Genomic DNA, 18,381 nt, shown 5'->3' on the forward strand with positions numbered 1-18,381 from the left:
TGTTAACTGAACCGCCTAATCCAACAAGAGCGGATTGGCTACTCCCCTGCCACCGGCCATGGCTGATCGTCGGTGCTTTGTGGGCCCAGCATGATGTATGTGTTTCATCCAGGCCGTCCATCTATTTTTCTAGATCATTTTAATTGATAGACCAAAAATTAGGTGTATCCAAATCTCAAGTAGACCACATTATAGGAAACAGTGTTAAATGAACGTGAACCATTAAAAACTTTTTGGGGGCCAGAAAAGCTTTGGGTCAAGATGATCTTTGTTTTTTTACCTTCATATAGGTCTGTATGACCTAATAAACAGATTGGATGTCAAATAAACAGTACAGTGGGCCTCAGGAAGATTTTAATGGTTGATATCCAATCACTATTGTTTTCCTGTGGTGTGGCCAACTGATATTTCTATCCATCTCATTTTTTCCAACAAACCATAAAATAATCTGTAAAAATGGATGAACGGCATGGATGAAGCACATACATCTTGGTAGGGCCTACATAGCAACGACAACCAGCCACCGGGCTAATGGCAGGGCAGTAGCCAATCCGTTTCCGCCTAATCCGCGTTCGTGCATGAGCAGCCGTTCACACGTGCATGGGCCTGTGAAGTTCCTGGATGAAATCATTTTTTCTTGGCGAACGGTAATACGTATGGCATGGCATGCACAGGTGCCGCGACGCGAATCCTCTTGTCCACGTCCCGGCACGAGTACGGTTCGCATTCCTGTAACGATTCCTTCGGACTTTCGGTTCTAAGTTTTGACTTTGCGGGCAATTCCTCTTCTTCCCTAACCCCAAAAAAAGAAAAATAAAAAGATTAGCAGAGAGAGAGAGAGAGGGAGAGAAAAGAACATGTTTCTCAGAGACGGCAGAATCCTTCCAGAATTCAAAATCTCATGTTCTTTTTTATTTATTCATATGTGTTTGTTTTATGCAGAGAAGTAGCACATCCAATGCTTATTCTCGGATCACACACATTTTCTTTCCCTTTCTTGATTTGGGTCTGAAAATTCTGACGCCTTCAGATGGCTACCACTCGAGAGAGCAGCATTTCCCGCCCTCTGCCAGGTACTTGTTTTGATTTTTAATTTACATTGCATGTTTCTTCTCAATTCCTCTATTTTTTTTTTCTTCATTATATTCGTCTCTCTGCTTTTGATACTGAGTAAATGAGGAATCATATGATAATACACCCGAATCTTTGTCCAGTATGCACAGGTTTTCAATTCTGACAATTTTGGGGCCCCCAGTTTGTTAATCCAGACCATTGGTCCATTGCATCTCACCATGGACAGATCATTTTTTTTTTTTTTTTAACACCGCTACATGGGCACTTAAACCAATGACCTAATGTCGAAATACATTCTGTCTACCATTGAGTCATGTGTTGGAGCGCATTCCACCATGGATAGATCAAGTGCCAAAAATCTCTCAGCTTGGAAGATCCTGGTGACTAATCTTCAGATTTTTTTTTTTTTCATTGGATTGTAGATGGTTGTTCTATCTTCTCGGTCACAAATCGGATGGTTAAGGTTGTAATATTGATGAGAATAAGCATAGTACATTGACAGTGCGACAAAGTAGAACAATGGTGACGGGGAACACTTTTCAAAATTGAAAACCCATGGAATGATGTGGGCAGAGGCAATAAGAAATGACATATGACCTATGGGAGGATATGGTACTTGAGAGAGTAGAATGGTGGAACACGATTCATGTAGCTAATCTCAATTCTTTGGGATAAGGATTTGATGATGACGACAATGATTACGATGAATTCTATACATACAAAAACCATTATGTTAATAGATTGGCAAGTTATTCTTTTGTATTATGGTCACTTTTAACTCTTAAAGGTTATACAACTTTCTTGTTCTTCCTCTTTTATGAACTTCTGATGACAAGGTATCAAAGAAAGTCATAATCTAGGATTCTTTGTCTTTGATCTTGGTCTTCTTGCCTACATCAGTCACATACATCATGCACATCTTCTTTTTGAGCTTGAGTTCCTCCAGGTTCTTGCTTATAGTCATAGTCAATGGATCCATTGGGATTTTTTTTCCTTGAAGAGGGCACTACTTTTGATAAATCTTTAATTATTGAGATTTTTTTTTTTTTTTACAAATTTTTTCCACAATAGTTTTGAGGGTGTTTTACAGTCCACAACAAAAAAATTGTGACTATTGAGCCCAAATAGCTGGACAAGGCTATGATGCTGATGATGAATGAAGAATTACAATTGCATAGAGTGGGATGCCATTTGTAGATTTTGTCATATGTTTGGAGTCTTATTGAAAGATTTTGTAAAGGTTTGTTGTTGGTCTGTGTTGAATCCGGGCATTGTTTCTGTTTAGGGAAGTTGATGTCCAACCCCAATCACTCTTCCTTAGTCCCCTAAGGGCCTATTTGGGATCCAAGAAAAGAAAATGTTGGAGAACTTACAGAAATGTGTTTTCTGTTGAAATGCATGGAAATGAAAATTGTCTTCCTCAGTTATTTTTGTAACAAAGATTTCTATGGAAATCTGTGTCCTTTTCCTCCACTAGAACCGCCACCACACATTTGATTTGGATTGTCCATCGTTTGTAACAAAGTTTCTATGGAACATGAACCATGTGTCCCACTTGTTAAACCTAAGGATACTATGCATATCGTGGTGCAAGGATCATACAGGTCCACTAAGAAGGTATATGATTCCTCACTCATACAATTTCCCACTTGGCCACTTATTTTCTATTTAACAGGTCCAATAAGAAAGCTGGAAAATCTATTATCTCAACCAGACAATATGGGATTTCTGGAAAAAATGTCATAATTAAACACATGATTTTGGAGCATAAATTTAGTGAAACATTTTTGGTCATGGTTGGATGTTTCAATTAGGGACTGATTCCGTGTCATGGCCGGACTTTGATACTCCAAATTTTGTAGATTAATGATTTTTCTTTGACAACAAAGTGAAGTTACAAACTCACACTTTCTTTTAGGAGCTTGTCATCTAGAGTATAATTGAATGACCTTGTTATATATTATATCCCTAGTGTATAGTTTTAACTTAGTAGTTGTTGGTTTCTCTCGGATCTTCGATGTGACAAGATGCAAATTATTTATCTAATATTTTTCTGCTTTTAAGGTAACTTGTTTTTTCTACGTAACAGGTCCACTGAAAAGGCTGGAAGACATATTAGCTCATCCAGGCAATAAGATTTGTGCGGATTGTGGCTGCCCAGATCCAAAATGGGTGTATGTATCTGATTGCCATATAATTAAGCAGTCCTTTCTGCCCTATGCTTTTAGTTTGCTGCTGGATCTCCTTTAATTGCATAGCCGTTCCAGTCAGAATTGGACCTTAGTGCTACTAGCCAATAATTTGGTAATTGCTCGAAGATTAGAATTCAATAGTGTTTTATATGCTTTTGGAGTGATTGATGAAGTTTATTTTTCCTTTTTGGTGTACAAGTGCATTCTTATCTTTCTACTGCTGATGGTTTTTCAATAGATAGCAATTTTGAATATACTCCTGTGTAACAGGCAAATTGGTGTAGATTTGGTCTCTAAATATCTGATGAAATAAACAAAACTAAATTTACTTTGAGATTTATTTGGAGGAAATTCTTGGGAACTGTATATCAATGAACATCTTGGCACTCTTCATGGTAAGATGTAAGAAGCTAGCTTGACCATGAAGATGTTGATGGTCAAGTTAGATGTAAGATTGTTAAAATTTACTTCATTGGCTAGTTCAGTATTGCAGTAATAGTTTAGAACAGTCATCTGTGGTCCTTTGATGGCGGGATTGTCTCCTTTTTCCGGATTTTTGGAGTGGAGTGGGTGCTTCTGTGCTCAATAGAATCTTTTCTTTTATCATGGCACGGTGGTGGAAATGGGAAGAGGGGGAGGACAATCTGGAGGTCGAGTGTGCTAGTGGGGTTATTGTGTCTTTGGCGAGAAAGGAATGATCATTGCTTCAGAAACCAAAAAAGGTTAGTTGCAATCATTTTTAGTAGGGCCAAATTCTAGGTTATGGAGAATGGGCTTCGACTTCAAATATATTGAGCAATTTTCCATTTTCTTGGTGGTTGCTGTAATTGTGCTGTATATTTGTATTTTAGGTTTTCTCTTTTTTAATAATATTGTCAATGTTCAAAAAAAAAAAAAAAAGTTAACTAGACCATGCTTTTAAATATTTCTTCAATGGAATGCATCATTGTCATAATTTCAGATTTTAGTTTTTTGGTTTATCTCACTTAAGCTGTGCAAATCCCAGCATGGTTGAGTTGGTAGTTATTGGAGAAATTTGCTTCGGTAAAATCTCTGTTTGCTTTAGAGATTTAAATATCTCGAAATTGCATTTATTTTCTATTACATTCTTTTTTATAGACTAGTTTTAACTCCAAGTAATGTTATACTTTTGCATAAAACTATTGGCAACCAAGTGAGCCTTGTAATGTCTGCATCTTAGTCATCGTATTTCTTCACCTTGTTCAACAACTGGCATGTACTCAGCATATTGCTCCCTACTCAGACATGGCACGGGTAAGTATCATAGTGTCTATAAGTGTTCGGTATGTCAAACTTTGAAATTCTAGGTGTGGGGACATTTCTACACTCAAATAAATACATTTTACAAAAGGGCTTTATATTATTATTATTATTTTTTGCGAAACTGGTGTTTCTCGGGAAACACTGTTTCTAGGAAATAGTGGGAAATGAAAAGCCATTTCCCTTTAGGGCGTGTTTGATTTTTCAGTGGCTGTGTAAATACTCTTGAAATGGGTAATTATTACCATTTCATCCGTTGGAAAATGGATTGAAAATCCACCGTACTTTTTACCTTGGAAACTAGTTCAAAAGAATTATTTTAAAGAATTTGTGGACCCAAGGTGATTTATATGATAAATCCATTCCGTCCAGCCGTTTTAACACAATATTTTAAAGCATGAGCTGAAAAATGAGGCAGCTTAAACACTCAAATGGCCCACACAAAAAGAAATAGTGGGCCCGAGAGGTTTTTAATGGTTAAGTGTTCGATTCTCTTTTGCTAGTGGCGTGGTCCACTTGAGCTTTCGATATGCCTCATTTTTTGGCTCATGCCATAAATTCATCAGGCATAATATATTAACGGGGTGGATAAGCGATATGCATCACGGTGGGACCCACAAATATGTTGTGGGAGTTCTCGATTTTTGTGTAAAAATGCATGTAGTCAAATCAAACATCGGAAAAAGTGAGGTAAATATGGAGGAAATAATTATTACATATTTTCACGGTATTTCCCAGTGAAATGAAAAATCAAGCAAGCCCTTGTTGTTTTTCAACATGATTTTCTTTTAAAGTTTATCTTCATTTCAAAATTTATTTTTTGGAAAGAAAAGGAACATTTCATGAAAAATTTTACTTGAAGGAAGGAAGGTGACGCATGTGCGTTTAAGATGGATTGTTGCACACGCCATATTTTCACTTGTGACACATTGGCACATGTGGGACGTTGGCAAACATGGGCTAATTGAAGATAGATGGTGGCACATGTTGCACGTGTCATGTTGGGACACGTGGTGCATGTGGAGTGCTTACAGATGGATGGCAACACATGGCACAGTACTACATGTGGTAAATTGGTACATGTGGGGTGCTTAAAGATGAGGTGGCACATGTTGCACACGTGGGGTGCTTGAAGAGAGGTGGCACATGTTGCACATGTGGGGTGCTTGAAGATGAGGTGGCACATGTTGCACACGTGGGGTGCTTGAAGATGAGGTGGCACATGTTGCACACGTGGGGTGCTTGAAGATGAGGTGGCACATGTTGCACACGTGGGGTGTGAGACATTGATATGTGGGCTGTTTGAATATGGATGGTGGCATGTGGGGCACTTGAAGATGGACGTTCACACATGTTGGATACTTTAAGATGGTCGGTGGAACATGTTGTAAATGTTGCATGCTGGTCCAACATGTGAAACATTTAAAGATGGAAATTGGTCATGTGGCACATCATAACATGCACTTGTGGGACTTTGAATATGAAATTGGCACATATTGCATGTGGGACATTGACACATGGGGCACTATAAGATGCGCGGTGGCATATGTTGCAGATGTGACACATTGGCACATGTTGCAGATGTGACACATTGGCACATGTATGATCCCTTTAAGATGGATGGTGATACATGTTGCTCATGTGGGACACTTGAAGATAGACAGTTTCACGGTTTGGGCAATTTGAAGATGGGTGGTATTACATGTGACTATCATGTGGGGCACTTTGTGAAGAGAGTGGTCATTTGCTCCATTTTCTTTAGTTTCTTAAAAATGGTGTTTCTTAAGTAATGCAGGGGCATTCTCACACTAGGTTCGAGTGGGGTGGCCTATGGGATGTAGGGGCACACTCAGGGTGGGCGTCCCATGTGAGGCGGGTGGCTCGTGTGAAGCAGGCCCCACCCATATGAGGTGGGTGGTTCGCGTAAAGTATGCCCCACCCGTGTGAGGCGGGTGGCTTGTGTGAAGTGGAACCCATGTGAAGCGGGGCCCCATGAGGGGTGTTCGGCTGAGGTCCTAACCCATGGGATGTGGGGCCTGGGCTATGAGATAAGGGGATTGATTTGCCATGCTCTATTAGTTCGAGCTTTTAGAGCAAGTGGTTAATTGTCCTGCATCTTTAAGTATGACAAATATGAAAAAAGGGAATTTTATAGGAGATAAGAGGAAAATGGGAAACAATGTTTCTTGGAAATTTTACAAAAAACAAAAAATGGAAATTCCATTTGCATGGAAACAACGTTTCTTGAATTTACCTTTAAACGAATCCAAACATTCCCTATGTAAATAAATCAGTGAAATAAAACTGCGGAAACATAAAAATCGGAGGACATTTGAAAAGACAATTCACAATTCTGATAAAAACCAATTGGTGGTCGCAATGCGAATGACTTCCTAGAAGAATAGCTATCTTAGAAGCTATCTTTAGTAGTTGTGAATGTGGATATTAGTCTGGTTGCTACTAAGAAATTAGGCGTAAAAAATGGTTACATCCACCTTTGGTTTTTTGAGACTTAATGTTAGCGGAGCATCTCAAGGAAAGTAAGGTATTGGTGGAGCTGTGGAGGGGGTGGAGTTGCAAGAGATACCAAGGGTACTTCTATTTTCCTTTTGCCTGCTATCTTGGCACTTGTTTGAACATGGAAGCTGAATTCTGATGAGGGTTTGTACCTAAAAATAAGCAAGAAGGGGTAAAACGTCCCCAAACAAAGCTGAATTTTGACAATGCCTTGCCTCTCCAGATCTTGCCTGGGAGAGGCCTGAAATAATATGAAGAAATCTGTGCATGAACAATCTCAATGGATTTTTTCCCCCTCTTCTGAGGAAAGATAGTCTGGTGGGTGGATTGTTAGGAGGTTTTGATTGATCTTTGCCATGTTGATCCCTTTGCGATTAGGTATTGGGGGCTCCTCTTGTCCTCCTGATAGTTATTGATGAGGACATCAGAACCTTCAAAGTTTATTAAAGACGAAGGCGGCCGATGAATACATCTTTATGGCTCGATGATGGTTTGTGATACAACCAAGGAGGATTTTGAACCTTACGCATGTCCCTGGATTAATTGAAGGCCCCACATTAGGAGGACACGCGTATGATGAGTTAGAAGACTGATTTGTTACATGGGATTTTTTAGAAAGCTTTGTTTTGCACGTTTTTTTTTAAAAAATTATTTATTTATTTTTTATTATATGGGTAGTTTAGTCATTTCTTTTTTAATCCAAAATTTATAAATAGGCTGTTTTCTACCTTAAACCTAATAATGTTTTCTAATGAAAGCTTGATGCCTCCTTCCCCTTTCTCTGTGTGGTAATTTCTTTTCTTCTCATAATCTCCTCTTCTTTTAAATTTTATTTCTAACCCTCCTACCTTCTTCTTCTCTTTCTATGCCTAGTATTCTTTGATCGCTACTATTTACAATTAGATTCTTGAAGTCCTTTTACCTTGAAAATTTGAGAATTGATCCCAACCCTCTTTCAGATTTTCCACTCATCCCTATTCCAGAAATCCTTTGCTTTCCTGGACTAGAAAAGTTGCATTGGCTGTTGGATTGAAACCATGCAAGATCAGGAGGTCCTATCCCTCATTGGATCCAATCCACGCATGATTTGAATATGGTACTGCAAGATTGTGATGATGGTCTCAACCATTGCATGTTTCCTTTGTTATTATCTTTACTATGATGTGGAATGTTGAATCTTTCAATTGATTTGCTTAATTTATTTCGTTGGATAATTTCTGTGCTCACTAATGCATTCTAGTTTAAACCATCCTGCATCAAATTTGGTATCAAAGCTTGGTTTTGCATGATTTTTGTTAGATCGAGTTATCTGAACTTAGGATCATCTGTTTTCTCATCTAGGATTGTCTAGATAATTCCAGATCTACATCTCACAGAAATTGCGAACTTGATTTTTTAGATTCACAATCTTGTGAGATATAAATATGAATTTCTAGATTTGTGTTTTCATTCTAGTTAAATCTGAAAATCTGCAGCATTCATACATCATATAGAAATATGATCATACATCCATATTGACGTCTGTTCAAACCTTAGAGTCGAGCTTAGGAAAATCGAGTTCAAGTTTTTGGTGTATGCCCACTAGAAGAGGTAAGGGTTTTGGCTGACACCCCATCATAAGTAACGAGCAATTAACCGATCACCTCACTTAATTACTCCAAAAGATAACTGCCATAGAGACATCTAACAAAAATATTGAATGAAAATTGACCGCCATTGAAGCTAAACTTGAGCGATTAAAGGCATCCCAAAGGGGGAACCCCACTGTTGGGGAAGATACACAGTCGCAGGTAGGTGGTGTTGGTGAGGAGCCAACCCTTAGACAAACCCCCACCAATGGCGGACATGTGGGTAGAGAATGGGCATATCAGGATCTCTTTGATTTTGATGAGAGGGTCGTGAAGAATGTCAAGATTGATGCCCCAAGCTTTGATCCCAAGGTATTCCTTAATTGGTTAGCTGACATGGACTACTATTTTGAGTGGCATGAGATTTCAGAGAACCGACAAGTGCGGTTTGCCAAAATGAAGCTTGTGGGGCAAGTGAAGATGTATTGGACTAATACAGAGCGTATGATTGAACGGGTGGGAGGAACTTCTGTTACCCAATGGAGCGAGATGAAAGCTATGCTAAAGAGAAGTACCTTCCTCTCTCTTATCGCCAGAAGCTCTTGGAACAATGGCAATCTTTACACCAAGGATCCATGCTTGTCACGGAACACATCGCAAAATTTGAGGAATTCATGATGCGGTGTGACATTGAGGAAGACCCTCTAGTAATGCTCATGCGTTTCAAGATGGGCCTTCGATCAGATCTTCAACGCGAGCTTTGGGCTCGTCCCATGACAGATTTGGATGACATGTACCAAGTGGTGCAGGAATTAGAGCAGTATTTGAACTCCTGCACAAAATGGTTCGATTCCCGAGATTCTAATGTTAGGTTTGGTTCTTAGGAAATTAGACACAACATTGGTAATCAACCTAGGGTGCAGGCCAATGTTCTGCTTAGGCCTAGGGATGACAAGGGAAAAGGGGTCCTTGGTGTTGGTCTAGGTGGAAGACAGAATGTGCGATGCTACGAATGTGGGAATATTGGCCATTTTGCAAATCAGTGTCAAGCCTTAGTATAGGCAATTCCCCGGATAGGGAGTATGATCAGGGCGACTTTGAAGTTGAATAATATCAACCCGTAGGATCATTGAGTGATGAGGATGAGGTGGGTGATGATGCCACACTAGCAGTTGTCAGGTATGTGCTATAGCCCAAACTAAAAGTAGTGTTGACTGGTGTCGCAACACTATATTTTACATGATCGCCAAGTGTGGCGAGAAAAATTGTAAGGTGATAATGGATAGTGAGAGTTGCCAGAATATAATTTCCACTAGCACCTTAGGCTGTCTAAAGTTAAGAGGCCACCCCTCATCCTGACCCGTACAAAGTCTCATGGGTAGACAAGACTTCCCTTCCTGTCACCCATCAATGTCTTGTACCCATCGAGTTCAGGTCTTATAAGGAGTCCCTGTGGTGTGATGTGTTGCCCATGGATGTAGGTCACATCATCCTAGGCAGACTGTGGCTATTCGATAATGACTTTACGATCTACGGCCGTTCTAATGCGTGTACCTTCATGCATAATGGCAAGAAGATCAAAATTAATCCTATGCCACCACAAAACACTGCACAGAAGAAAGGTGAGAAGGCTAGTGAGCCTAAAGAAGTGAGGAAATCCACACCTAAGTCTCTCCACATTATCACAACTAAAGAGTTTGAAAGAGAGATTGAGGAGGATTCGACGGTGTATGCCTTAGTGGCTAGAGAGGTTACACTAGAGGTACCAGTAGAGTTATCCCACAAGGTAGCCCCGGTCTTAGAGGAGTACAAGATGTATTCCCTGAGGTTTGCCGGATGAGTTGGCACCCATGAGGGACATCCAACATGCCATTGATCTTGTCACTAGGTCGACTCTACCAAACCTTCTTCACTATTGGATGAACCCTGCAGAACATGCCAAGTTCAAGAAACAGGTAGATGAGCTCCTGCAAAGGGATTTCATCCAAGAGAGCATGAGCCCCGTGTGTTGTACCTGCTTTACTGACACTTAAGAAAGACGGCACTTGGCGCATGTGTGTAGATAGTAGAGCCATCAACAAAATCATAGTCAAGTATAGGTTTCCCATATCTAGGCTTGATGACATGTTAGACGTGATGGCTAAGTCCACCATTTTCTCCAAAATAGATTTCAAGAGTGAATATCGCCAAATTCGTATATGCCTCGGTGATGAATGGAAGACAACCTTCAAGACAAAGGATGGGCTATATGAGTAGTTGGTCATGCCTTTTGGCTTGACTAACGCACCTAGCACTTTCATGCGGGTGATGACCTAGGTCTTGAGACTATTCATGGGGAAATTCTTAGTGGTGTACTTCGACGATATCCTGATCTATAACACCACTAGAGAATCACACCTTGAACATTTGAAGTTGGTCTGTAGTGTCCTTAGGGCGGAGAAATTATACGCTAACCTTAAGAAGTGTTCGTTCATGTCTAGTCAGCTTGTGTTCTTGGGTTTATAGTGTCAGCAGAAGGGATGCGTGTAGACCCAGAGAAAGTCAAAGCCATAGTTGATTGGCCTAAACCGAGGAACATCCATGATGTGCGAAGCTTCCATGGCTTAACCACATTTTATCGTCGGTTCATTAGGAGTTTTAACACGATTATGGCTCCCATTATAGAGTGTATGAAGAAGGGAGAATTCGTGTGGTTGAAAGTTGCAGTTAAGGCTTTCAAAGAAATTAAGGGCAAGATGGTCGAAGCTCCCATCATGCGCCTTCCTGACTTTTCTAAAGTCTTCGAGGTTGCATGTGATGCATCTGGTGTTAGTATAAGTGGAGTCCTGAGTCAAGAGGGTCATCTTGTTGCCTATTTCAATGAGAAACTGAATGAGGCAAAACAAAGATACTCTACCTATGACAAGGAGTTCTATGCGGTAGTGCAGTCTTTGAGACATTGGCGCCACTACTTCCTACCGTAGGAATTTGTCTTATTCCCTAATCCTGAGGCCTTACGTTATCTTCACTCACAAAAGAAACTTAAACCAAGGCATGCTAAGTGGGTTGCGTTCCTTCAAGAGTATTCGTTTGTCTTGAAACACGAGGTCAGAGTAGCGAACAAACCAGCTGATGCCCTTAGCCGTAAAGTGGTGTTGTTCAATTCTTTGAGTGTAGGAGTTGTCGGCTTTGAGCAACTGAGAGACGATTACCCCACATGTCCAGATTTTGGGGGTACCTATACGTCACTCTCGAGTGATTAAAAAAGTGCGGGAGATTTCGTGTTGAGAGATGGATTCCTATTTAAAGGAATTTGTTTATGTATTCCCCGCACATCCCTTCGTGAATTCCTTGTCTAGGAGCTTCATTCGGGAGGGATAGCTGGCCACTTTGGTCGCGATAAGACTACTGCTCTCGTAGAGGATCTTTTCTACTGGCCAAGTCTCAAGCAAGATGTCGCTAGAATTTTAAGGCAGTGTAGAACATGTTAGATGACAAAGTAGCAAAAGAAAAATTCCGGATTATATATGCCATTACCTGTGCCACATGCTTTGTGGCAAAACATTAACATGGATTTCATGCTTGGGCTTTCCAAGACGATTAAAAAGCACGATTCCATTTTTGTTGTTGTGGACTGCTTCTCTAAGATGGCGTATTTCATCCCATGTTTTAAAACTTTAGATGCGTCTAATATTGCTAAGGTCTTGTTGTTGTGGAGATGTGGTCTCAGTGGCTTCCTAATTTATTCTCATCTCATGTTGTCCATTTGTGTATAACAAATACGGACCATGCTTTTCTTTTGATTAATATAGTGATCCATGCTTTTCGATGGTTCTAGGGGTCCTAAGCTATTCAAATTAAAAAAATATGTGGATTCATCAAGGTTTTCTTAGAGTGCTCGGGGAAATTGGAATGAGCCAATAAGTGGGTTCACCCATCATATTTTGAGTTTGAAGCTTAAGTGGCTAAAAGAAGCCGAGAGAATGAAATTCAGATATGTCCATCGACAAATTTGAAAACCTTAAATCTGTTGAGGATATAAGTGTTGGAGGCTGATATTACTTGTGAGAGTGATATCGCAAGATCTAGCTGTAGAAGTGGTATGTACTTGATTATTCATCCTTAGGGCTACATTACTCTGGATCTAGTTACCCTTTTGCATAGTTGGGATTCCAGGGTATTAGATTGTTTTTCCTAGATTGGGGAAGGCTAGCTTTTTCTACCTACTATTGTGCAGCATTTTGATGATTCTACTCCTGTGTAGACTTGCATTACCAACAATTGTGAAACTTTTGATAAGTAATACAAGTATACTTGAACTACCATCAATTTTGCACCTTTTAAAGAGACTATGATTGCCCACTACCAACAATTGAGTTTTTCCTAGTGCGAGCCTGTGGGGAATAATTCCTATTGTTGACTCTAAATAGCTGGGACAAGGCTATGATGATGAAAATGTCTTCTATAGATTTGTTAGTGCTAGAAATCCATGTTTCTAACACGTAAATTTGGACTATTGAGCTATATGTTGTCTTTGTGAGATTTATGAAATTACCAAATATTGAAATTAGTATAAGGACTCTATTTCTGTATGTGTGCTAGAAACTAAATCATTTTTAAATGACCAATGGGGCTAATTTATTACTTTTGCTATTTTTAATTACTATTTAGGTTGCGTACTTTACTTGAAATCCTCATCAAATTCTTTCTGTATTGATAATGCATTCTTATGTTTTAATCTTAAAGCAATGGGATTCTTATCAATGTAACAAAAAAGAACTGAACCTAATGTATGGGCATTTTCACACTGAGCTCTAGTGGGGTGGCCTGTGCGAAGCGTGGGCACACTTGGGGTGGGCGGCCCGTGTGAGGTGGGACCCATGTGAAGTGGGGCCCACGAGGGGGGTTTGGCCGAGGGCTTGACTTGGGCTATGAGATAAAGGAATTGATTCGCCAAGCTCTATCAGTCTGAGCTTTTAGAGCAAGTGGTTAGTTGTCCTGCGTCAAAAGTGGTATCAGAGCAGGTCTCGTGTTCAAGACGTCTCACTGGGGATGATTAACACATGGCATTTTCACACTGGGCTTGAATGGGGTAGCCTGTGTGAAGCGGGGGCACACTTGGGGTGGGCGGCCCGTGTGAGGCAAGAACCATGTGAAGTGGGGCACACGAGGGGGGTTCGGGTGAGGGCCTGACTTGGGCTATGAGATAAAAGGATTTATTTGCCACGCTCTATCAGTTCGAGCTTTTAGAGCAAGTGATTAGTTGTCCTACGTCAGAACCCCAATCGAAGGGATAATGTGTGCAACAAACTTGCTAATATCCACTTGCTAATGGATACTTTGTGCATGAACGGGGATGTTTATGCAAGGCGATGGGAAGATCATCAAGAGAGATAAAGTTTATACTTGAACCACTAGCTGGAGCAAATTAGATGATGGGCTGCTGATCAATGGAGGATTTAGTTCCTTGATGATACACAAGGATAAGCTTTGAGACAAGCAGCGTGGGAGTATCATCTAGGCTAGATACTGGAAGAGGTATTGAGTTAGACTGCACAAGCTCCCCCTAACTAGTAAGATGATTTTGTAGGGATTTCCCTAATACGGAATGTCTTCAAAGAATGTCACATCGGTAAATAAATCTCTTAGTAGTTACAGGATCATAACATATATACCCCTTTTGTGATCGAGAGTAACCTAAGAAGACACGCTTAATAGCCCTAGGACTCAACTTGTCATTACCGCCATCAAGAATCTAAACAAAACATGTATATAAAAAAAACTTAGGAGGTAAAAGGAAGGGTTTATCATGAAAATGCAAAATTTTGAATGAAGACTTGTGTGATAATATGCGAGAGGGAATGCGATTAATTAGAAACACAACAGTAAGCAAGGCATCATCCAAAAAATGTTTAGGAAGATTCATACCGAATAGGAGAGCACGGGTGACTTCAAGAAGGTGACAGTTCTTTTGCTTAGATTCGTCATTTTATTAAGGAGTTCGTGGACATGAAGTACTAGATAAAATCCCGTGATCCTGCAGAAAGGATAGAAAGGCATGCGACATGTACTCGGCCCCTTTGTCAGTGTGTAAAATCTTAATGGGACATTGAAATTGGGTAACCGCCTCATTATAAAATACTTTAAACACATCAAAATCTTCTTGCTTGAATTTTAGTAGATAAACCCATGTCATTCGAGTGCAGTCATCAATAAGGGTGAAAAAATATTTATATCTAGAGGTAGAAATAACAGGAGTGGGACCCTAAACATCGGAGTGGATCAAACGGTTTGGATCTCCTCTTTGATTAGCTAGGAGGAAAGACAGATCGGTTATGTTTGGAGAACTCACAAGTGTCACAACATAAAGTTTGAGATATGGAAATTGAAGGGAACAAAAGTTTTGACCTAGACAAGAATGGTGCCCTAAGCGGCAATGCCATCGGGACACAAACTCCCTGTCTAAGGACAAGGCACTAGAGTCTATCACAAGTGCATCGTTTAGGAGGTAAATTCCATCAAGCTCACGGCCCCCCACCAATCATCTGCTTCGTCTAGAGGTCCTGAAACACACAATGATAGGGAAAGAAGGTTACTAAATAATTCAAGGTTTTTATAAGAGAACTGACAGATAAGAGATTGAGGGGAAAACGAGGAACACGTAAAACATATGACAACTGCATGGAAGGAGAAAGCTTGACGGACCAGTTCCAGATACAAGAGTTAGATTTCCATCAGCAATTATAATAAAATGAGACTGATTGGAAGCAAGATAAGAGCTAAATAGGTGAGACTTACCAATCATATGGGAAGTAGCTCCAAAGTTAATGACCCAAGGAGAAGAGGAAGACAACATGTGGAGAGCAGTACCTGACTGGGCTACAGTGTCTTTGGAAGGTTCAGGAACCTTTCGAACATGGAGTCTCACCAATGCATCATAAGCCTCACAAGACAAAAGAACATTCACCCGTGGAAGACTTCTCTATTGCAGTCGTTTGTGGAGTCTGTTCGGTGTTGATGGAGGAACTGCTGACGATAGACATGCTGGCTCAAGATGGACGGCCAACGTGATCCTAACATCTCTCGACGGAGTGATTTGTGCCACCGCAATGTGTACAAGTACGAGGTCTAGTACGTCCACATCCACGACTACCATGGCTGCCAAGATCAGTATCATGGCCGTTGCCTTGGCTAACTGAACCACTCTCACGTCCACGTCCTTTCGCACTCCACATTGGAGCTCTAGAACTATGGGTAAAGGAGGGTCAGTCCCCAGTAGCATATGCAGATCGATTAGGCAGAACAAATGCAAAGTTAGATGACGTATCTACCCTCTGACACATAGCATAAGTAGTTGTGAGAGGGGGAAGAGGGTTCATGACTAATCTACTTCTGAACACTATCATACTCAGAGTTAAGGCCAAGGAGAAATTGCATTATTCAAGTTTTCTCACATTGCATCCATGCATTTTCATGGTCCATTGTACAATGGGAAGGGAGAGGATGATAGAGATCTAACTCATCCCACATACTTGGAAGAGCTGAAAAGTACTCCTTCGGGGATCTTGAATCCTATTGAAATTTCCCGATATTTGAAGTCAACTGAAAGATTCTGGAAACATTCTGGGCTTCTAAGTACATATCATGAAGGGTGTCCCACATCCTTTTTTGCTGGGTTAAGGAACACAACAAAATTGCTTACAGTAGGTTCCATACTGTTAAGTAGCCGGGCCATGACTTGGTGGTTTTCTTGGTTCAAGTCTTGAAATTTCCATCCGTAGAATTTGGTGCTTCTTCTAAGATATAAGAAAGTTTATCTCTTCCTCCTAAAAACAACTTCACAGATTGAGCCCACTGCAGGTAGTTATTACCATTCAACCTTATCATTGTGATGGATAAGGGATGGGATTCTAAAGATCCTAAACCAGAGCTCGAACCAATCTTGTCCTCTATAAGGGCCCACCAAGACAAACCCAAAGGGAAAATCACTAAAAAAGGAGGCACAAGAGGCCAAAAAAAAAAAAACCAAAAACCAACAAGTTGACAAAAACTGAGATGGTGGCCTGGAGGTCCAAAAGTAGCAAAGACGAAGAGATGGCTGAGACCAGCAACACACACTTCACAAGAGCAGGCTAAACAACATAGCATACATCGTGAGCTCTGGTGTATGTTTAGACCCACCAAGGCCCCAAAATGGCATTGCTGGTCCACATTTTGGCCCTGAAAACACCACCAAATCCACTTTTCATTCTAAAATGTCACCCCGAGCAGGTAAAGACAATCAATTCGACCCACCATAAGAAGAGAAGCACGAGAAACAACCACTGATTTGAGAAGAATCGACGAAAATTAGAAATTTGGGAGTTTTCTTTTGAATGTAAAAACTAGCTCAAACATACCCCAAATGATCTAAAAAAATCTTGCAAAAATCACCATGAATCTTTTAAATTCGAGATGGTATTAAACCATGTCCTTCTCGATTTAAAAAAAAAAAAAAAAAAAAAAAAAAACCCAAACAGTGCATACGAACAATACATATGCTGACGTTAGTTGTACAGTTACTGACATTAGTAGATCCCTGTGGAACCAACCAACTTCTAAGTTTTAGGTATAAGAGGAATGCAGGAGAAAAGGAGAGGAGCAAGAGGAAGGGCTGTGAGGAGATAGAGTATAAAGAGAAGCTCCTTAGTGTATTAGGGCAACAAACACACACACACACACGCACGCATGCACGCACACACCTTTTATTACAAGGCTAAGATAGTTGGGCCGGGTGGGGTGAGTACAAGTTGCAAGAGGTCTTACAACATATGTTGCGATAAAAGGGGTTCCCTTTTGTCGAGCTGGGTTGGGTGAGCACATTGGGTGTGCAACAGGTTCCCACTGTCAAGGTTGGATAGTGGTTGGGAAAGTTTTGGCCAATTGGCATAAAATGGCCCTGGTTGTTCAATGAAATTAACTATACTGAGATGTGTTGGTTATTGCATTATAATGATCTCACATGCATAGAGATGTACTCACTGGGCTTATTAAGCTCACCCACGTTGTTGTATTCAATCTTCAGGAAAAGTTAACCCACAGTGATAGCTTGGCATGGACCTGAGGATACTTTGCTAAGTTTATTTTTGGAAGCATTTATTGTAATATTTGTATTGGGAACAAGTATTGGTTTGTAAGCTCGAATGATTATCAAATGAGGTTGATGCTAGTTCTATTAGTTAAATGTTGTAGTAATTGAATGAGTCGTTGTGTACCTAGTACTTGACAAAATTTTTTTTTCTCCTAAGTTGTGCATTTGGATTTGGGGTGACATATCATATGTATCGTTGTTTTTTGCAACATTTGGACTCCTAAATGCGTACTGTTTGCAGGCTGTATTATTCTGGACATGTTGAGACTTGAGACTGCAAATTGGCTAGGGTAAATAACTGGTTTAAGGGTTAATGTGTGGTTTGGAAACTGTTTAGGTTATCGGGTTGGGGTTTGGAGATTAATTGGGGTTTAGACAGAAATTTTGGGGTGTATAAGGGCTGTGGTAAGTTATGGGATTGTACATGGAATTTAAGTTTTGAGGAATTGAAGTATTTGGGGACTGGAAATAGAATTTGGGTTAATTCAAATTAGGATTTAAGTAACTGGGATTTGGTTTTACCAAAATCAGAGTTTGGGGCTAGACAGGGATTGCAGTTGGGAGTAGGGAAAGGAATAGGGTCTAAGGTTGGTCTGGAAGTGGTTGTTGATATCGTGAAAAGGGTCACGGTTAGCTATAA

General features: G+C 40.3%; 1 protein-coding gene across 4 annotated transcripts in view; it reads left to right on the forward strand.

Annotated features, from left to right (window-relative positions):
- The first annotated feature begins 559 nt into the window (after positions 1-559).
- Positions 560-18,381, forward strand: part of LOC131226650 (probable ADP-ribosylation factor GTPase-activating protein AGD11) — an 89,291-nt gene continuing 71,469 nt past the window's right edge. For 2 of the 4 annotated variants that reach the window (XM_058222254.1, XM_058222256.1), the window contains exons 1-2: positions 811-1,073; positions 3,164-3,248. In XM_058222254.1, the coding sequence (XP_058078237.1) occupies positions 1,031-1,073; positions 3,164-3,248 (128 nt within the window). In that variant the 5' untranslated portion in view covers positions 811-1,030. Of the gene's footprint in view, positions 715-808; positions 1,074-3,163; positions 3,249-18,381 lie in introns of those variants that run through there. The other 2 variants (XM_058222255.1, XM_058222258.1) reach the window with 2 other exon arrangements.

The sequence above is a fragment of the Magnolia sinica genome, chromosome 15 (genome assembly GCF_029962835.1).
Source record: "Magnolia sinica isolate HGM2019 chromosome 15, MsV1, whole genome shotgun sequence".
Classification (NCBI taxonomy): Eukaryota; Viridiplantae; Streptophyta; class Magnoliopsida; order Magnoliales; family Magnoliaceae; genus Magnolia; species Magnolia sinica.